Source organism: Serinus canaria, chromosome 5 (assembly GCF_022539315.1).
Source record: "Serinus canaria isolate serCan28SL12 chromosome 5, serCan2020, whole genome shotgun sequence".
Classification (NCBI taxonomy): Eukaryota; Metazoa; Chordata; class Aves; order Passeriformes; family Fringillidae; genus Serinus; species Serinus canaria.
The window spans coordinates 52449644-52472449 of record NC_066319.1 but is presented as its reverse complement, the minus strand read 5'-3'; the positions used below and the strand labels follow the sequence as shown (position 1 = coordinate 52472449).

At 37.2% G+C, this 22806-nt stretch overlaps 1 protein-coding gene across 4 annotated transcripts in view; it reads right to left on the bottom strand.

The window, feature by feature from the left end:
- Positions 1–530: 530 nt before the first annotated feature.
- Positions 531–22806, bottom strand: part of KLC1 (kinesin light chain 1) — a 43025-nt gene continuing 20749 nt past the window's right edge. Inside the window, exons 4-16 of one of the 4 annotated variants that reach the window (XM_009101709.4) lie at positions 21169–21247; positions 19089–19314; positions 18474–18561; positions 17714–17815; positions 16909–17082; positions 16669–16768; positions 15767–15816; positions 15611–15678; positions 14126–14234; positions 12003–12164; positions 6832–6962; positions 2242–2308; positions 531–899 (exon numbers count right to left, since the gene is read on the bottom strand). In XM_009101709.4, the coding sequence (XP_009099957.1) occupies positions 834–899; positions 2242–2308; positions 6832–6962; positions 12003–12164; positions 14126–14234; positions 15611–15678; positions 15767–15816; positions 16669–16768; positions 16909–17082; positions 17714–17815; positions 18474–18561; positions 19089–19314; positions 21169–21247 (1422 nt within the window). In that variant the 3' untranslated portion in view covers positions 531–833. The remainder of the gene's footprint in view (positions 900–2241; positions 2309–6831; positions 6963–12002; positions 12165–14125; positions 14235–15610; positions 15679–15766; positions 15817–16668; positions 16769–16908; positions 17083–17713; positions 17816–18473; positions 18562–19088; positions 19315–21168; positions 21248–22806) is intronic. The other 3 variants (XM_018907180.3, XM_009101711.4, XM_050975334.1) reach the window with 3 other exon arrangements.

Below are 22806 nucleotides of genomic sequence, written 5' to 3'. Positions count from 1 at the left end.
CAGAGAATGGGATTGTGAATTCCAGTGGACAAGCGAGAAAGTCAACCTGAGGCTCGATGTTCCCCTGAAAGCAGCAGCAGCTGCTCTGGGACAGTTGCAGTCCAAAACTTGAGTATTCTTCAATTACACAAAGTAAAGGTTCTTTTCCATTTCTCCTGATGTACACAAACCATCCTATATCCATTGACTATTGTGCCCTAAGACTTACAATATCAGAAGTTATGGTCACAGGCACTGCTATTTATTCTACCTAAATGTAACTCACCCCCAGCCATCACTTCTGTAAGATTTAATAGCTCAGTCTAGTGGTTAAGTCAGTCATGTCTAAGTGCTGTTTTGCTAGCCAAGGCTTCTACCATTACAAGAATCAGCGGTGCAAGGGCAAACAGAATGCTGAACTGGAATTTCTACAGTAATGCACATAAATTTATCCATTTCTCATTCCAGCACTGTATGGATTTACTGCCACACAGTTTCCTTATATTTTCCAACACCATTGCATTTTGGTATGCATTGAATGTGTTTTCTTACTCTTTTTTTTTTTTTGATTGCTGTAATAGTCAGATCTATTAAAGAAATTTATGTAAGTAGCATGAATGGGGGCAGTGCAATGAGCAATACCTAGCTATAGTTTTCCCTTAGAAGAAAACACTCACTAATGCTGTGTTTAAAGTTGTCCCTATTTAAAAAGTAAAACCAGCAGTCCATTGGAAAAAAACCAACAACATCTACAAACTAGGTGTTCCTATAGACAAGGATGAGGAACCAAAGCTTTGAAGGTCTCAGTGCTTCTTTATTCACACAGGAATATTAGCTAGCTTCTGTCCCAACTCTCAATGCGCCAGGTCAGAATGACTGACACTCAGAGCTCGCGAGTCTGTCAGACAATTATTTCGTTCCTGTGTGAAGGGGAAAAAAACAAAGAAATTAAGCAGATGTCCAGACAGTTCAAGAAAACAAACAAAGCACCAGTTTTAACAAATGGGACCAAACATAGGGAGCTACTGAGAACCGTTCATGCTGGATAGGGGGATGCTTTCCAGAGTCCAATAAACATGTTTTTCCCCAGTTTTTAACTAGGAATACTACAAAGTAAACAAACCCTTACAATCCAGCTTAAGCCTTCCCAGAAATGCAAGAGCCCATTTATGGGAATTGTCATGGGTATGGCTAGTGAAGGGAGCACAAAAGTTCACAAGAAGAAAGAACTGATTTTACTGCTGGGTTGTACACACCAACAAAAAGCCCCTCCTCTGGGAGTCACACCAATTAAACACCCACTGGGGATCCATCCAGTCAGGGGCACCTGGGCACGGCTCTCTGACACCCTTGGCACTGCTGCTGCAGAGAACTGTGCTTTACCCTGAACTTGTTTTGGCTAAACCTCACCCTGACCAAAGTTTTGCTCACACTTCCAACCACAGAGAACTCTGCAGCAATTCATCAGGATCACACAGCTCCACCACCTTTACACCACTGGGGAGTACAACAAGAGCCACAGCTGGAGCCTTCCTGCTGCTACTTTAGGACACACGGTGATGCAGATCCTCACCTACAGCTTTGTTAGCAGAGAAGCAATCTTCCTAAAATTAGTAGCAGTTACTGTGTTAGTAAAACACACAGCAGTGTAATTTAGAAGAACATTGCTCACTCATTTGACAATTTAAACAATGATTTGTTAGGTAAAAACAGGCAATGAGGAGTAGCATTTGGGCACACCATGAACAGTTAAGCAAAATAAGTTTTTATATTAGCAGAAGCACAACACAGATCAGGCAAACTTCTGAGACTGCTCCTGTGCCACCTCAGAAAAAACTGAAGTGTTTAAGGGCACCTGTACATACAGCAATTACAATGACAGGGCTCTTTGCAATAAATGGGCTGAATTAAAAAATATTGAAAATATTGGGCTTTAACAGTTCTTGCATTTTTAAGTTGCTTTTACAGAATGTAATATTCCATAAGTTTTATATTCACTGTAATAGAAGTCCAAAGCCAGAGACTGCTTGGTATCATACAAGCCAATGCTCATTCCTGGCTAGACTTGAAACCTTTCTTAAAATTAATCATAATTCACAAAAGTGTCAGAGAATGATGCCTTAAGCACAGCCTTCAAACACCTTACTGAAGTAGGATCTTACAATCACTGCAAGGTTGTTGGTTTATTATTCATCACACTCTTTTTATCCCAAACCCTACTAACAGTATTTATTTTTGTAAGAGTATTGTAGGGCTTCTTACTTGAAAATGATCTTCAGTAGCCTTGCCACCCATGTTAAGAACATTCAGAGAACTGGCACGCTTCATGCTGCAACCAGGACAGTGAACATGCAAGGATAAACTGATCAGAATGGCTGAAAACTACAGCTCTAAAAACACAAGTACAACAATGAGCAATGCACATGAAGGGAGTGGGAACAATGCCTCAAAACTGATCTGAGGCACAGCCTGTAAGGTAACAACTACAGAAGTTCAAATATATTTCCTTTCTAATTACATATAAACCCCCCCAAAATTACAAGCTCCTCAGAGCTTAAGCACTTCAGGCAACTGATTTAACTCAAAATCTCAATTTTTAAAGCATATCAAGTTAATACAGTGATTTACACTGAGTTTTAATTAATTAATTATCAGTTTCAATTTTGTGTGGCTTCTTACAAAAGCATCAAAACATGCAAACAGTTTAGGAAAAAACATCTGAAAGGTGACTTTGTTGTGTAGGCAGCACTAACCTTGAAAAAGCTACAAGAGAAGTTAGTTTGGTACTTTCTGCCTCATTTAGCTAAGTCTTCAGAATAAATTTTTCAAAGCATTTTAAAATGTTTTGTTTTAAGTATTAAAGTGAAAGGAAATAAGATGCTGCTGTTAACTTTGGTTGTGCTTTTGGCTTTACAACACTTCAAGCAGTCGTAACAAGCACCCTGAAATACAGTATGGAGAGCAATGGAAAAAGGGAAAAAAATTAATCACCTACCCAGGAGCTACTGACAGTCAAAATATCACTGCATTAACTGCAATATCTGCTGCTGTTACAAATGAGGATTAATAATTTACCTACATTTCTCAAATATACATAAAACGTAACAAAAAATATTTTCAAGTGTGTGTCATGAAATTCACAATCAACCGTAAGACTCCTGTCATGGAATGTCTGATATCCTTTACACCAGTGCCTGTCCATTCCTCAGAACATTCTGCATTTGCTCTGATTTTTCACGAGCTCTTTGCCTATTTCAGAACTAAATGAGGGCTTTGAATATACATTTGATGGACTGGGCACAAGACAATGAGCCCCAACCCTGCAGTGCTACCTGCAGCTTGGGACAACTGGCTAAAGCAAACTTTCCAATGCCTTCCAGTAACATGGAAAGGTTTATCCACACAGATCACATTAGATATTAACCAGATTTTCTTCCTACTGAAGCAACACTGCTCACAGTCAAAGCACAAGTTTTAAATGCTTTGGTAAAGCAAAAGCTTAGCAGGTCAATGAACCAAAACACAAGGCAGCAGCTGCCACACAGCACAGCCTGGCTGGCCCTCCCCAGCACTACATCTGGGTGTTTCCAAAGCCAGAAGCACAGAATTAAAAATATTTGACATGAGTGTTAGCAACAACAAAGCAAGGACTCATGCATGGTGTACACCTCTCATTTATTCAAGGAAACAGGTACAACAGGGGTTATATATGGAAGTCAAAGGAAGTTAATCTGTAAAACAAACAAAATGTTACAGAAAACTCTCCAGAAGAGCACAAAGGTTTATGGAAAACATTCCAGGGAAACAGAAAATCCACCAGTAAAAGTTCACACAGGTATTTTAGGTTCTTGCTAAAGTGCCAATTAAAAAAATATTAATACCTGTGATACTACTTTGTTTGTGGGTTGGTTGTTTATTTGTTTGGGTTTGTTTAAATCTTTTAAGAACTGGAAGTCTGGCAATTGCACTTTTAGTTCCCCCCATGTTACAAACATGGCTCCACAAAGAACATGCAGGCATTTTTTTGATGCATAAATAATAGTAATAATGAAAGCTTGTTTTTTCCCTTTTAGATTAGAACTCTTAACTGTTCTGCTGTGTGGTCAATATTTTTGAAGTGAAAAAATAAAGACCACTAATTAATCAAAGTTAAATTATTACAGAACTGAATTCTGAAATATTATAAAGAACTGATACCTTGCTTCAGGTATTGCACATTTCAGAGAACAGTTTTCTGAATTGCCTTTTTGACAATAAATATTATTTGTCAAAAAGGCAATTGCAGGATTGCAAAGAAACGATTTCCCTGATGAGTTTTTCATTTCATTCTCTTCAACCTTCTGTATCAAGTAACAACATGGACACTAAGTCCTTCCTTCACCCTGTGAGTCATTGTTTATCATTGTTATATTCAAGTATTTCTCACTCAGTGCTCACCCCAGCACTGTCAATTCCTATTTAGAGAAGCAGAGTATAAACAAGAGGTGTAAATCAAGTTCAAAATAAAGCCTTCCTTGAGACACAGGCAGGGAATGCACTGGTAAGGAGGGAGGCAGAGAAGTGCTCAGACTAAAGTGGCTGCCTGCAGAGCAAGGAAGATTTATATGTGTGCTATGTCTGTATTGAAATATTCAGCTATCAAACACACTAAAACCCAAAGGTCTGCATGGTAACAACTGAATATGCCTTTTGCTATACTTAAAAGAAGAAAATAACAATTCTATTCACTAAGGTTTCTTCATAAAATGAAATCAAAATGATTTCCTGGAGTATGTAAGCTATGCCTTATGACCTACAAAGCTGGTGTTTAATACCAGAAATTCCTGCATTTGTTATTAAAACCAGCTAATATAAATCAGGATTTAAAAACTCTATTTATTATAAGAACAGAAATTACAGTATTTATTGTTCTATACAGTGAAAGTGCCTATCTACAGAAAAGCCTGTCAATGTAATATACTTATTGGAAGTTTTATTCCTTGAGAACTATGGTGACATCTAAAACCAAGATGATTTTGTCAGAAAGGGAAAGCAAGGAAGATACTGCTTTGCTTTCAATTTTGTTTCACATTAATGCCTTCATCTGAGGAAATCTCATCTGGTGCTACAGAGCCTAGAGTATAACTCCTGTTAGCATGGGGAGAGGACTCTGGTCAGGTACCACAACTCAGGTGCAGACAGTAACAAGGCAGGTGAGTTCTCACAGGCACTGCAAAGCCAAATATCTTCAGTTCATGTGAGCATCATTTCCTACACCTATAAACATGGAGTTACTTTACCTGCAGAAAGAGCTAGCTATAAATACTACAGAGAATAAGGAATAAACCTCCTGGCTTTTGTGAAACTGAAAGCCTTTCCACATCTCACAAAAATGAGAAGAAAATGCAAATTTAGCTATGGATAAATTTATTTATTCATAGAACAATATACCTGAACTATGATGTATGAACTGTGGACAGAACTGAATAGACAACCAATGTATAAAACTGCTGATACTGAAGAAAAAGAAGGAAATCTCCCTTTTATTCTATTTTGGCTTGCCTTTGTTTGTTTTCCCCAAAGCATTTCACATTTACACATTTCATTCTTCTAATCTTGTGCTTTCCATAGTTTACTCCCAACCTCTTATCTCAGAGGTAGTTCTTAATGATGGATCAATAAATGCAAAGGAATTTTGACCTTCAATTCTATTCAATGCCTTCAACATCAAGTGTTTGGCAGTGGAATTTTAAATAACAACTCTAAAATTCAGATCAGGCTGAATTTGAAACAGATATGCAAGAAAGCTAATTCTACATGTACTGCTGCTGTACCTCATGTTTTACAGCCACAAAAACATTAAGACAAAACTTCAGTGGAGCACATCCAGAAACATAGTGAGACCCTGCCTCCAGGTCACTGTCTTAAGTAATACCATCATCATCATCATCATCCACTACATTACTCTGATTCAGCTGCTCCATCAGAGGCTACCCCAAGTTCTCCACTATGACTGTTTTAAAGTTCAAGATCACACTGTCAGTTTCCTGTCAACTAAATGAGTTCTAGTTTTTCACCACAAGGGAAGAAAGCCCTGTAAAACTGACTGCAATTGTGTTTGGGGTGAGGGGAACACTCAGAAGTGCCACTATGAAAAGTAGCAGGTACATTTTAACATTTCAACTTCTCTGCAGCAGCCAAGAAGTGATGAATGATTTTATGGATTTATTAGAAATATTACATACAAATCCATCATCATACGGCAAGCTGGGCAGAGTGAGCAGTCAGAGTCAGTAAATGTGGATTTTTACCAGATTTCATTGGAGCCAAAAGGTTAGTAAGATGCATAACTAGGCTCAAGTTTTTCAACATTCTTCTCTGCTCTCTGACATCTGAGGCTTCAGTTGGTAATTCTCTTTATGCTCATAGCAATATAAAAAGCTACATCAAGAATATATCAAGATACTAAGCTATATCAAGAATGTTAGTTGCAGGTTTAGTGCATTCAGGCTTTTACTGTAAAAACCAGTAACATTTACTATTCTCCACTGCTGTGTGAAAAGAATAGTTTTGCAGGTAACTAACATTTATCAGTAGTTCTATGAAGCTTTTCTAATCTTCAAGTAGGTAAAGCAGCAAAAAGAAAAATTAATAGAGTTAATTCTTACAAGCAAATAGAAATCCTCAGATGTTACAGAACTTGCAGTGGAGGTTAAGAAGTCATTTCCTATTTTATTTTTCTTTAAGATATAGCTGTGTCTGATATGCAGTTAGCTAAGCAGGGAAGGCACCACTGCCCTAGGAGCTAGCCTGGGCTCCAGTGGGGCACAGAGCAAGGCACAGCAGCACAGCCAAGAACAGATAAGGAATTACCCTGGGTTCTTTGGTTCAGTGTCCCGGGAATTTCCTCCCTTCAGCTTCCTAACCAGCTTCTCACTGCTGCGCCGAAGGGAGGCGCGGAGCTTGCTAAAGGAACCGCTGCGCTTTAGGGATCCAGTGCCATCCTGAAAGAAATGGAACACATGTGAAACTGCAAGAGCCTGCTGCCCTCCCCCAAGCCTGCCTTGAAAACATTGCAGGGATGAATTATTACTTTTTAATTGCTATTAATATATGCTTATACTATATACATTTACCTGAACATGTAATACCATTCGGCTACAACTTTACCAAAGCAAAAGAGTTCCTTCCAAAGTGTAACAAAGATTTCTAAATGTGAAGCCATGCCCAAGCCACAATTCTTCATTAATAAAGCCCCACCACAGTAGTCCAACAATTCACCACCACCATTTCATATGAGCACACCATGGTTAACAGAGTACCAGCAAAAGCATTCCATCAGTCTAAGAAAAAAACATGTTTTGTTCTTTCTACATATCTACATTACTTGCAAACATGTTTAATTACCCTAAATTCCTTAAACAAAAATATTTCTGATCAGAAATACTTATAGTCAAATTTCTGTGCTTTTTTTTATTTTTTACCAAAGAAAACGTAAGCCACAATGAAATTAATTTTTCATATATTGCATTCATATTTTACACTGCTGTGCTGACCCAGAGAAACTTGCAAGAGTGACCACATTTCTATTTTTAAATGTTTTTGCTCTTACAAAACCCCAACAGTTTAGTAAGATTAGATGTGACCACTTCCTACTCCACAGAAAACCTATGTGATTATGAAAGAAGAATTGAAAAAGAAAAAGGCACTACTAAGCAAAGACAGACACCTGAGTTGGAGTGAGTTTATTAGAAGTTAGAAAGACAAATACACAAATCACTGAACACCAAGATTAGTAGAGAAAAGCATAATTGCCAAAATCTCACACAAAGACTAAACAGCAATGCTACTTTAGAATAATTGTAAGTGAAGACATCCAGAGTTCCATATTGATGTTAACCATATAATAGGTCTCTAAATACATTTTAAAGCACTTGGAGAACATGCTTTACTTTTACGGGTTTGGTTTTTCTCCTGTAAAGATCACCATCATGCCATTTCAATAATACCTTGTGTGATACTTTTAACTACCTTTATTCCATAGTGAACAGCTACTTATAAAGGTCATTGTTACTTGTTTGGTTTTTTTACTAATGTATTACACAGCAAATGGTTGTAATAACATTTGGTATGACTAGATACATATCTGGCAAAGCTACACAGGTACAGAAATAGAAAACCAAAAACGACACCAGCACTGAAGGAATGGCCAGTTTACAGGGAAGTGTAGCTCTGACAAGAATCTTAAGGGGTTTGCTAAAACACAGCAGTCAGTACTGAAGAGAGAAGTTAAAGCTTGAAGATGGTGCACGCCCGTCATGCAGGAGACAGTATAAGAATCACAAAAGGCATCTAGGCCTGTCAGAAATGGAGAGAGAAAAACTGAATGAAACTGTTGGGAAAAATTCAACAGTTTTCAATTTTGAACAGTTAGTTTACAGTATTTCTAGGTCATGTTCAAAACTTTTTTTTTCCAGAGTAGCTATTTGGACAGCCCTTAAGTACAAAGTGCAGGCCCTTGCAATTACCAGAACCTACATCTTTATGCAGTTTCACCTACATCACTGAGATGGGACTGACAAATGAGCATGACTGATGCTGTGCATTCAAGTTAGAATTTGTATAAAATACAAAACACCTTTAACAAGAAATAGCTTTGCTATTACAGTTCATAAACAAGCAAAAAAAAAAGGGGGATTTTTTTTTTCAGCTGACATTAACAAAAAAAAAAAAAGGAAAAAAAAGAAAAAAATAATAGAGCGAAGTGCATTCATTTCAGCTTTAACTTCTGTCAGGAATTTTCCTTGAAACAAAAGTGCAAGAAGAAAGAAGTCTTCACCTAACCTCCAGACAAAATTCTCATCATTCCCTTAAGGAACTAGAATCCAACTGGCCTGGGTCAGTTCACTTTCACAAGTATTTTTAGAACATATCTGTGTTTGTGTCTATATATATAATCCAAGTGGAATTTTCTCTACTGTCTCTAATGCAGTGAGGGGCAGCTCAAATAATATACCTTTAAAATAAACTGTGGTTCAAGTGATCAGAAGATCTAAATCTGAGTATTTATGTTTCAAACTAAACTGCATATGTTGTTCACACTTAAAGAAAGACTTCAGCTTTGCAGGATTGAATAAACTGTAGGCTAAATTCCTGCTAGGAGTATTAGATCAGTGAAAAGGCTAATTATTCCTGTGGTTTGCAATCAGGAATACTAGAGTAGTGAAAATGATCTAAAGGCAAGACAAATTTGGTAGCTATGGAGTATAAATCTATACAGTAAACCTAAGTAGAAAAGTAGAAATAAGCAGACAAGCTTTTGGGTACTTCAAATCTAAAATAAAAATATCAAAGTCCTAAGTTAAACACTGACTGCTTGATTAACAAAACTTGTAAAAAACTTCTAAAAAACATGAGCTCAGGACAAAAAAACCCATTCCTGATTCCAGAGGAAACAAAAACCAAACTCCCAGGCTGTTTTTATGGCAAAGATTAATTGCCAATTTTTATGCCATTCAGAATGAGAATCACATTATTACTGCTGCTTACCATCACCATCTTCTGTACTTTGCCACAACATCCCTCTGTCTGGCACTTATTTAAACAAGAGTAACTCTCATCTATGGCAGTGAAATCCATCATTTTCCCTTCACACCTGAAGTGCACTTACATGCCCAAAAGCCTGTCTCTCTGAAGCATGGCTTAGTTATGAAAAGATAATTCCTCACACTACAAACATTCTAATAAGCACAAAGATTTTCATCTGTCCTGCAGCAGGCTGCCAGACCAGTTTAAAAAACACTAGTTACAGGTACTCTTATTTTTTATATAAAAGTATAGTAAGAGATTCCAATCTTGACCTTCCCACCTTACATTTTTAAGAACAAGTACCTCCTTGCATTTTCAAGTATCTTCTGTTCACTTTACGGCATGAACTTTAAAAGTGACATGTAAAGATGCACTATAACACCTCACTTAAATGTGTCTGTTTTAATAGTCACTGGCTGATTTACTTCAGTAGATATTTCTCTTCTTTGTAAGAGTGTAAAATATTACATCAAAGCCTACAATGCTTATTATGGATTACATTACATATGGAAGGCCCTCAATTACATCTTCTGACAGAATTTTGTTGAGTTTGTCCCTTTGCATACTCCACCTATTCTCTCAGAGTCAGTTTGGCCACTTCAAAACAATTTAAATGGAAAAGGCCTCTCTCTTCAGGTTCTGCAGACACAAATCAAAGATCCTACACCACTTTATGAATCAGAGTATTTTGTCTGGAGGGAACACACAAGGGTAAAAAAACTACACAATATAAAGAAGAGGAAAGAACACTACTGAGATAGAAACACTTGCAGGGGGAGGGAGAGAGAGTTGCCCACTTCACGTAGAACATGTAATACAAAATACCTTCTCTTAAGAGGGGGAAAAAGAAGTAACGAAGATGAGAATGAAGCAATGCCACTTCAGCACACTAAAAATGAAGTTTGCTTACCCTCAGATGTCAAAATTTAATTTTTCAGACCAGCAAATTTTATCACTGAGTTTGATTCAAATATTGACCTAGAAATACTGTCTATTGCTTTTCCCCAGGAGGCCCTTTCCATCCAAACCCTGCATGCATTAATGTCTATAACAGAAAAAAGTTTAATCCATTTAGAATATACAGTCATGCAAAGTATAGTGAAAATTAAGGGAGGAGTACAGTACACAGTTCTAATGCTGAATGGGCAAAATGAGAAATTAAAAAGAGAGTTATTCAACCTGACTTTGGCTTTATTAATGATGGAGTATTAATTCACAATAGATGCTGATTGACTGTCTTGGCACTGAGAACACCAATGCCAAGAAAACGGTAATAAAGAGACAAAAGCAAAGATGGAAAGAACATTCTCTTTAAGACGAAAGCACTACATGTTTTCTCAAGGTTGCTTTGGAATGCTGAGCTTTGTCTCATGTAGCTTACAAAAAGATGGGGAGAAAAAGATTGTTATTGTAAGAGAAATGAAGCTTCAGATCACTCAATATTGCAAAGTAGGCTACTTCCCCTCCCACACAGCAAAAGCAACACCACTCTTACAATCTAAGAGTATTTTCAGCAGAATTGCAGCTGGGAGTTAGTTAAGAGTGCAATATGTATCCCATTGCCAGCAATGGGATAAAGCATGGGAAAGCCGGTGACAGAAGCAAACTACATAAGCCAGGTAATAACTGAAAGCTTGCACTGTCCTTCACATTAAAGGAAAACAATGGTTAGAGAAATGCACAAGTAATCACATTTTATATATATATTATACGTATGTTTTTACTTTATGACAATCAGTGTAACATAGTGAAGCCAATATATGGGAAACAAATAGGAACAAGCCCTGGCTCCAGACAAATTTTAATATGAGAAAGTCATGAAGTCACCATCACATTATTATACGATGGCACTGCCTCTTAAAATGGACTATATAGCAGATTGGAAAGCTGTGCTCCTCCCTCCAGCAAGCTGGGTAAGGAGCAGATTAGAATTACTTTAGTGTTAGACCGGTCATTTTAATTCACTCTGAAACTGCTAACACTCAGTATATTTCCATAGCAAATGTTTTTTGTGTTTCCAACTGATGGAGTATTTTTTAAATAAACATTTAAATTAAAAGCAAATACAGCACCAAAAGGAAAAAAGCAAAAGTGAGTTAATTGCAAGAATATTTCTACCAGTAAAACCAAACCACTGACAAGCAATTGTACACCAGACCACAACCAGGACACTCAATCAGCATTACACAACTTGGCCTTAGATACAACTGCTTGGGATTCTTGCAGAAATGTCACCATTCAGGACAGCAACAGAAAGGATGCCTTAAAAATTTCAAATATTACGAGTTTTTTAGCGTTATGATAGACAAAATGTTATTCTTCATTTCTTAATTGATTCTGCAAAATTAAAAAATACGAGGTAGATGAAGCAGGAAACTCCTGAAAGCACAGCAGGCTGGTGAGTTGTTAGGGGATGAGCTCCTAGGCTACTCTGTCCAACTGTGTACTGTACTTACCCCGTTCCACTCTACGCTCATACTCACTTCCTCGCCGCCATCAGGGCCACTCTCGTACTTTACCACATCCACGTTGAGGCTCTCCCTGCTCCGCCGCTTCTCCATGCTCTCAGGGTCATTCAGCACCTCGGCCACTCTCTGTTTGTGAACATTGTCAAGACCCTGAGAATTTGATAGAATGGGAAGAGGCTTTATCTTGTTACAAGCTCTGTTAAGCTACAACTTACACACGACAGCTGCGCCCAGCAAGGAGTTAAACCAACCCACAATTCCATCAGCCTGATTCTGCTTCCAGAGAGCAGCTGAGCTGCCCTTTCTAAACTGAAAGGATCAACACAGCATGAAGTGAACAGTTTAGCAGTTTGAGAATTTACTTGTCATTCTTTTCTTCCTTTCTTATCACTTGTCTAAGCCTCGTGGTGTTTGTGTCACTTACCCAAAGCAATCTGGCAACCAGCTAAATATTTGAGCAACTTATAGATCATGAGCCATCAATGTAATTCTAAAGTTTTCCACCCATCAAATGGTGCAGTTTTCACCTGCCTTTGGAGAGGTGTCTGAATATCTAATACCTCAAAACCAGGTTGTGTTATTTAAAAATACTGACATAGAACACTTGGCATTAATGTAATTTTCCTTCAGAAAGAAATTACATAGAATAGAAACTTGTAATAAACATACTAAACATATGGTCAATATTTTTACTTTGTGTTAAAGCATGCCTATCAATTATAAAATAATCCCTTAAATATCTCAGAAGTGCTGAAGTACCTTCTATGAAAACACAGCACTAAAGGCAAAATCTTTAACACAGAAAATAAAAAATATCAAAACTCAAATCATACTTATTTTCAGTTTTGTCTTCTTTACAATAAACCTACTCCACATCATAACCAGTATTTGCTGCCAGGAAGAGATCCCAGATGAATGCCTTACACTTTACAAAATATTCTGCATTTTCTACAGTACAGCACAAGCAGCAAATGCAGCAGGGATGTGTGTGGCAAATCCATAAAGGCAACCACAATACAGAAAGTGAAAAGGATGCCAAAGTTCTTAAAACTGAATGAATAAGCATGAAAGTTGTTTTAGTGCAATGGATATGCCAGGTTCTTGTTCCCATGTAACTGCTTCTCCCTAAGTGAAGAGCATTGCTTGAATGACCCAGAATAAAGAGGTAGTGCTAAATGCTGCTGTAACACAGCATTGTCTCCTACACATCTAAATCTAGGGGTGTGTATACTGCCACACATTTTGGATTCATGGAATAGGTGGTATATGATGCACAGTGAAACTCTGAAGCATCCTTAAAAATAAACAGTCAGCAGCAAGCTTCTAGAAAAAATACAAGTCTTATTTATTATCATATTAAAAAAATGAACTTAAAATTGAACATTCATGATACTTGTATCTTCTTACTTTGCTTTCCATTTCAACACCAACTGACAACCCATGTTTTCTTGTCCAGTCTTAGACACTTTCAAAAGTGTCTTATAAGTGTCACTTACCAAACCATCCAAAAGGGAAAGAAAAAAAGCCAATAAACCCCCAACAAACCCAAACTCTCTTTTACCTTTTAAGAGAAGAGAGAAAGGGTTACTTGAAGAGTAGATCTGAGAGCACAAAGAGAGTACATTAAAATAAAGTCTCCACTGAAACTGTTATATCTATCCCATTAGTTTACAGAAGTAACAAAAGGTTTCTGTTAGTCAGCTGTATGCAGCAACTGAACATTTTTAATTCTGACAGCTCCTTATTAAAAACAGAACAGCATGATTGGCAAAGGAGATTTCCAGCAGAACCTCCCCATTTTCCCCCAAATACAGTCTGTTTCCCAGGTCAAGCAGCCAATTAATTGAGGACTGCTGGCCAACACAACGTTTTCTGCTCTTTCATTTTCCACATAATTTCACCTCCAGTTTGAATCATGTCCCCAGTACATGGTGCCACTGCCCTAACAATTAACCAAACTGCAAGTGTTAAGATGTATCAGTTTATGACCAGTTCACTCTGAAATTAGAGGGTGTCCAGGCACTGAAAGTTTCTATATTCTGCATACAGGAAGTTGAAAATCTGCATGACCACAATGCAGAAACATCATTCAGGTGAATTTTCATACTTGCCTGTTTACGAGATCTCATCGCTGCCTCTTCTAATGTTTCAGCAGCTTCAAATTTGCCCTGTCGTCTGTAAAGTGCCCCAAGATTCTTTAAAGTAGTTGTTACTGTTGGACTATTGAAAGAAAAGAAAAATAACTCTATGTTAAATATATACCTATACAGTAAACTCTTCTCAATTCACTAATAAAGCTTAAATTAACAAAGTGTTTATCATATTTTGTTATAATTTATTCTCACTTTTAGTGAGAATAAATGCACTTATAGTGCATTACTGAAATGCACTTCACTGTACTTCATGGACACACAGTAACCTGCTGACCCCTTTCAAAATGTATCAATGTCTCTGTGACTAGCCAACATCCCTGAAACTGGAATGCCAAAACCTTGTGCTCCTCAGCTGCACCTCAAGGTGAAAATTTAGCTCTGGATGAGCGTATCCAAATGAATCATTGGGCAGCTTCCAAAAAAAATGCTTATTCATGCATAGACTATTAGACAGAGCACATGTAGCATGTGTTAGTCACAAAAGCAATTAACAGCTGCTTTCATCAGCTTTTACTTAACACCTATTTGCAGTTTCTATGCATTCCAATTTGCTTGAACAATAAAAGCAAAAAATTGCCCATTTCATTAACAAGTCTCACAAAAAAGACATTTTTGTTTCAATGATAAAATTAGCTCAATCATAGTATTTTGAGTGAAGTTTTGCTCCACTAACAGCAGAGGAAAAAAATCTTCTCATGCATTAGAATGACAAGTACATGAAAAATAAACCAAAACAGAACTCAGGATGGAGGAAAAAAAAAAGATTTCAACAGTACAAGGGCTCTGATTGTTGTTAAATGTGAGCATTCAAATACTCAATAAACAAAAAATTTTCACTGACTATCAGTACTAGTTGCATGTTTTTTCATACACTGCACCACCTACATGTTTAAAAAGCTGCAGTAATGGAACAAAATTAGAGCAAAAAAAAAAACCCCAAACTTCACCAACTATAATCCAAGTTGAAATCCTTGTTTCCCTTATTTCACTTTAAAGTATACATTGTCATTCGCACAACTATATTCTTTAAGTTTCACAAACCCAAGTAATGCTTAGTTGTGGCAGCTTAGCTTTGTTTTCTTGTGCCAGCAAGGTGACTAAAGGTGCAGTTATTTGCAGTCTCATTTTTGGCCCTCTCCAGAGGCCCTGCAGGGGCAGGGAGGGCAGACGTGCCAGGGAGTGGAAGAGAGGGAAAGGTGACCTACGCTGCCACCTGAAGGACTGCCAAGAACACAACTGGTGCAATTTCATGTCACTGGATCTAATCAGCCTCAGGACTTGAGAACTGCTGCTGTATTGCTAAAAACCAGTCTTGGGCCTATGTTTAATACTTTCCTTTTTATAGTCCTAACCAAGGAGTTGCTGTGGTTCCATTTTTAAAAATGCTTTAATCTGAGGCACTGAGTATTAATGAGTTGTTTGTCCTGTAAAGAAGTTACTCACCTATCAACTTTGCAAGCTTTGTACCAGCCACCATACTCTCCAAAAGATGTGCCATCTTTTTGCTTTCCCTAGAACAAAGGTATCGTTGAAAAAAATATCTGATTTGCAACCTAAACAAATATAAGCTCCAAAAAAGATTTACAGCAATGGTCTTACTTTGCATTCTTCCCTCTCTTCTGCATGCATCCAGATAGGCTTATTTTCATCTGGTGAAACAAGAAAAGCATTTTAGAGAAGAACAAAACTACAAGGTATTGATTGTTGGATTTTCACTACTCTGAAATGAAGCTGAGAACCAGCAATTATACTATTGCTGCAAAAAAACTTACTGTCCATACTAGAAGCAGCAGATAAATAAAACACACAGCTCTTTTACAGTTTTACAATTCTGTCTCCTTTTCTTATCTGAACTTAGAAACAGTTACTTCTGAGAAGCTTTGAAGTAAATACACACTGCCACCCATTTGTCATGTGTCTAGTTCTGTGCTAGAAAACATGAATTTATTTCTTTTATCCTAACAACTACTTTGACATCTACTAAGTGGTGCATATGCTACTGCATTAAATTCAGTGAAAATGCTTTACTGGGATTTTTAGTTTATAAAAGGTACATGACTTCACTGCACAGTGTAATTCTCAATTTAAAGGTATTTTCCCCATTCTTTAAATATGTTACTGTAGAGCTTGCATTAATAAGGTCTTTATTTATGTCACTAAAATCCTGCATTGACTTTTTCCTGTGACTGAAAAGTGATGTACATTTTTCTGCCTCTATAAAAATACCAGAGCTGGGTTTAGTGAGGTGTAAGAAAAATTAGGCCAGAAACAAAATCTATAACACATAAACCCACTAAGTCTACCTCATGTTTTTGAATCAAATGTTTGCTGCTGTATCTAAAAGCCTTCTTATAATGAATGTTACTTCCAACACATCTATCAGCTCACCTTTTAAGTCCATTAAAGCAGACAACAATTTTAATCAGGACACTTTTTGCAAATATTATTTCATAACTACAAAAATAAAACATAAATTCAAACCTAGGGACTCAGTTTCTTACCATCTACAGAGCCAAACTCCCGTTCATGAGCACGAGTAAGAATCTCTTTGTATAAAGTTTCCGCTTGTTTAAACTTGCCCTGTTTTAGATAGCAGGATGCCTACAAACAAAATACCCCCAAAAGATATCAGCACATTGCTTTATTTGTCTTCATAAACAAGAAATACAACACATTGTGGATAGAAGTGCATTTCAATTCATGAGAAATTTTGTCTCAGGTCTACTTTGGGAAAGGCTTACCAGATTGTTCTTTGTTTTTGCAACATTTGGATCATCTGGTCCCAGCTTAGTTTGGTAGATTTCAAGTGCCCTCTGATAGTAATATTCAACCTCCTCATATTTACCCTGGTTCTGGCATAGCAAAGCCAAGTTATTTAACTGCTTGGCAACATCAGGGTGATCTTTCCCCAGGACCTGGAAATGAAATACACTGTATTAAAACATTCTCTAATCATCTCGTCAGGGTCTAGAAATGAATCATTTAGAAACATCCTGTTAGTTTTATTCCTCCTCAATTCAACAAAAGCAAAAGCTGCATTTCAAAGATATGAAAATGACTCAATTCTTTTGCAAACTGGCAAACTGAGAATGATGCATAACAATCCATAAGAAGAACAAAGTAAGCAGTAAAACAACATTATAGGGAAATTATTATTTATATAAACCAGAAGATGCAATCTCATGGACTAAAATAAATATCCACTTAGAGAATAATCAACTTAAAAATTTTAGCTAAGTTTCATTTTTTAACTCCAATGCTCTTGTCAAATCTAAGATTATTTAGCTATCAAAGAGGAAGGACAAAGGTAAAGAAGGTTTCTCACAAAACACAGAATTTAGCATATACCCAGAGTGTTCCAGCAATTCCGTAGCACTAGTGGAATTTCCTACTGTTTTAAATTTCAGACACTCCTAACTACTGGGCATTGTTAACTCTGGGGTTTATCTGACAGATCTACCCAACCAAAGCATAAAAAAGTAAGCATTTAACTTTGCTTTCTCTTTCCCAAAGTCCCTTTAGAGGCTCTGAATTTGTCACTCATACCTTTTCTCTGATTTCCAGAGCTCGCTTACACAACGGTTCTGCTTCTTTGTACTTTCCCCGTTTACCATAGAGTACTGCAAGATTGTTCAGAGTTGCTGCCACCTGTCAACAGCAGAGAAACATTAAGTACACTGAAATATGCTGATACAAATACTTGACAAATGAGCACATCTGCAAGGCATTGATGTTATTAAATTTTCCATGCACAGGATAGACCTCTCATAATTTGGAAGTGAAGAAATAACTATTATGAAATGCATACATACACAACAGAGGAAAGAAAAACCTAAATCATGAAGTAATTTTACTTCCTTTGTGAAAATGTCATTCAGTGCACACATCTTCACATGTTCTTCTCTTACAAAGGTACCTCTCACATCTACACTTTGAGCTGCCCTGTGTCCCACAGGCCACGAAAGTATCACATGAATTTTCCAAATGCTTGATTTACATTTCATTTACAAGCAGCAGTAAATGAAACCAGAAATGCCCCTTCAATCTGAGTATAATAAAGAGATCTGAATAAGCAAAAATCTTCCTTGACAAATTGATTTCCCACAAAAAATCCAACCAATCCAAAATCAAGTATGGGCAAATTATTTATGGTGAAACAGCACTGAATAGAATGTGGCCTCCTACCTGTACTGTTTAAAGACAAGCCAGGTCTTAAAACCTTTCCTGTTGAGTTTGACATTAGAGTTAGTTGAAAAAAAGTCGAGTGAAACACAAACTAAAATGATGATATTGGATGTATACAAACCGCTGGATGATCTTTGCCCAAAGTCTTCTCACGGATGGCCAAGGCATCATTCAGGAGATTTGCTGCATCTTTGTATTTGTTCTGGTCTCTGAATTGTAAAGAGATGTAATTAACACTGGGGATTCAGGAATGAAAAATCCTAACAATTAAGCTGAGTTCACTACTACTAAAGATGCCTTATAGATGCTACTATAGAAGAATAATCAAGAATATATTAACAAATTAGGAAGCAGAACCCTGAAGCCTGTAACTGTAAATAGTTTAGTAGCTGAGGACTGTACGGAGCATGTACCATTTCTACATTGACGTCCAATTTCTACCTCTAGATTACTTGAAGTGGGTAATCAAGACATGCCCCCTCAGCAGACAAAAAAACCCAAAAATCAAAACCAACTTCATTCCCAAAGCAAAGGTATAGGCAAAAATACAGCAACTTTTGTTTGACTTTTACATATAGGGAGACATAAAAATATTTTAGGAACTTCTTGAGGGTTTTAATAATAATTTTATAAGGAAAATAGAACAGGGAAAAAATTCTAGTCTAAATGTAAAAACGTTGTAGCCAAATAACTAAGCATTTATTTCACTGGTAATTGTCTATGTCAGTATACCAACCTGTACACCAAAGCAAGTATGTTCAACATAGTGGCAACATCAGGATGGTCATGACCTGAAGTCTTCTCCAGATCTTCAAGAGCTTGTTTACAGAGAGGTACTGCAACTTCATATCTACCTTGGGAAGCATACTGGATAACAAGATTATGTAGGGTCCGTAATCTTGCTGGAATTTCATAGCCACCTTGTTGGGCAGCAGCTGCTGCACTGCTGTGCTGTTGTTGAACTGAAAGAAATCCACAAAATTTCAACTTGTATAAAAGATGACTGTAAATAAAACATCTCACTTGAGTGCTCAGTGGCACAAAATGAGACTCATTGAATTTTATTTCTTCAATACACAGAATTAGCATTAGAATTTCACAGCACTCAGGCTGGCTTCAACACTGAGAGTGGAAGTATGACTATTTTATTCCTCATATCCTGTCCAGTATTGTATTACTATTATTTCTACAGTTCTCATGTCTCAAAGGGCTAAATGTAATAAACTAATGAAGAAAGCAGGAAACTATTTTGGCTCAGCAAACCATTCTCAAGATGATATAATAATTTCGCACTTACAAATATTGCTATTTTCATATGGAAAGGAATACTAACATACATAAGCTGTATATATCTGCAGAAAAGCCTTTTCCTTTATTCTTCTTCTCTAAACATACTTTTTTTTGTTTCCCTTTGTTTGCTATGCCAAGGAGCACTTAAGATTAGCACATAAAGGACTGAAACACCTTGGATGCCAGAAATAACAGCTGCAAGACAAAAGGCCCTGAGTCAAAGTCAACCTTTAAGTTTTACTCACTAACCCTCAAGCTTCACCACTTATTTTCCAGGAGCTCCTAACCTTTGGTTGTTGCAACCCTCACTCTCCTACTGCCCCCAAAAATGTACTACTCCTTTTCTCTTCACCTGACCAATTTTGAGATTTAGAATATTCTGTCTTGTTCATTTTCATTAAAATCTAGAGAACAAGTTCATCGTTCTCTGAGCCTCATTTTATTCTCTCCTTTCTATTAAGCAAAAACCATTCTCTCAGAAGGTGGAAGCATTTTTATGGCAGTGGAATCACACAAGTCCAAGCCTATACCCAGAGTCACTGCCTGCCAAAGCACTGAAGAATTTCAGCCTTTTTTTGGAAGGTCAGAGAAATCACTGACATGTCAACTTTGTCTTTTGTAAAGTGAAGTTAAGAAGGGAGATTTGCCTCTCAACCTTCCAACTACAAAATTCTAGGGAAGCAAGGATGAGCTAGGAAGGAGCTCATGATCAACACTGACCTACTGCAAACCCTTCAAGCCTTCCCTTCAGTGCTGGCTATGGGTAGCTTTACTATGCTGACAAGAACGCAGTGAACCTTGTATGCACGCCCATAAAGGAAATTTGAAACTGCTGATTGCAAAGGTGGGTCCCTTCAGACATTTTCCCTCAAGTAATTTGTCTGGTAAAAACCATTCTACTCCCACCACACTGCACTGACTCCCCAGCAACAATATGTTCTATATTAACAAACACGCAAAAAACACATTCCACCAGCAGAGCTTACTTATCTACCAAGAGCTTTTTTCAATCACACTACCAAACATCTGCCTCAAGTTCCACTGCATTTCCCTCAGTCCTGCTCACCTGAAGACAAACAATGCTTCCACAACTAATATTAAAACCAATGCAGACAACCCTGGCGAAGGACAAAAGATTATATGAAAAAGATTTCATACTGAAACCTGCCACAAAAATCTCAGATCATTAAAAAGGTTATTAACAGAATCCACTATCTGGTCAGAATCTGCCATAGTCACTTGCAACTAACCATTCTGAAGTCCCAAAGAAGGATAACAGGAGAAATTCTGAATTTAAATCAGTCTGAACTTTACAGCAATTAGCAACCTCTAAAAAACCTAGGCCCCAGTTCTGTACACACCAATGTACAGAATGTATACCAATGACTGGATTCCCTATTCTAGCAGAGGCATTCATCACTCCAGTTGTGTTGCAGTGGAGTGGTGAAGCAAGCATTTTTGTAAAGTGCACCTTTATATTCTGCACTGCAGAAGCACACCAACAATGTAATCTGAAATACACTTACTTCCTTGTCCTTGGTCATCTTCATCATTGGGAAAGAGATCATCCAAAGGCTCTTTGGTGGAATCCGTATCTTTATCCTCCTACAGAACAACCCCAAACCAAACAAATTAAATCTAAGGCATAAGAGGACAGGCCAGTTAACCAGCAATGTTAAAGGAAAACCCCACATTCAGAATTGACAAGAATAACATTTCTCACTGAAGTTTTATAAAGGTCTTATATTTTAATGTATTTACACACTGTCCCAAAACAATACAGGACACCTTCAGAAGGGCCAGGAATAGAAATGAGGTCTCCTAGATTTCAGTCTCAATTTAAGCACAAAAGAACACATTTGCCATTCTCACAGAGGCCCTAGATCTCATGAAAGTACCCAGTGAAGAGTAAGCACTACTCAGTACAGAACTGTCCATGGTACCTTTCTTAGTCATAAACACAGTTACAGTTGGGCAAAGGAGAAGAATTAGGAGACCTCCATTTCTCAACTTCTGTACAAATAATTAGATTTTGCAATTATAATCTGGAAGGTTCAAAAATCAAAAAACAAAACAAGAATACTTGAAAGGAAGTTCATTTCCAATAGTCACCATCTGGAACCATATTAATTTCTACACAATCCATCAGTTTAAAATGATTTTAAGCATCCAAATATAATTTCAAATATAAAGAGAAAGACCATGCCTCAGTCCTGTTTCCTAAATATTGAGCCTACACAACATAAATAGCTGAAGTTCTCAGAAAGGATGAGCTCAGTAAGGAGAAAACCCAGAGGCAGAACACATTCTTATTTTTCTAGCTCTCCATTCAACACCTTTTTCCACAGGTGAGAAAAAGCCAACTGCTGCTGCTGGCATTCAAATTCAGTGATGGCAGAGCAAGGGCACTGTAAAACCAGCAAATTGATGGGGCTACATCTCAGATAAGATGTTCATAATTTTAAGTGTTGATTCCAACTTCATACTGAGCCTATACAACTATTTCAAAGGCTAGAAACAGAGACTGTCCATATGGTTAGCAAATCTATAAAGATACTTGGCTTACTTGGACTCTATTTGTGAATTAAACTTCAAATGATGGAGCTATTTAATTCACCTGCAGAGTAAAGTCTGACAATACAGCACATCACAATCCCAATATTTCCTCCTCTGCCCCTTTTCTGAACAGGCTTCACTGGCAAATCAATCTACAAATACCAAGTCATGGACCAGCACTGAAAAATTCCAGATGCAACTGACCAAAACAACTCTCACCATGTACAGTATTTTAAAAAGGATTAGTCAAGCAGTCAGTTAAGCATGAGTAAATCAAACCCATTTTCAACCATTAAAATTGCTGAAATAATTAGTTATGGAAAACTGCACTTTCCAAGACACCACTGAAAAGATCTGAACACATAAAATTAGATCTTTCTCTACAGTGCCACCTAACCCAAGGAAGCAAAATAAAATTATAAAATTAATTGCAAATAAATCAGAAGCCTTTTTAAGTAATAAGTTCCTTCTGTAAATTAAAGTGGTGTCCATTTTCTCTCTGAAACTAAGAATATGTAACACAATGGACTTGTATACATGCAAATGATCACAGTGTCTGATAGATGGGCCTGAAAGTGGATTCAGTAACATCTTACCCTTGTGTGAAT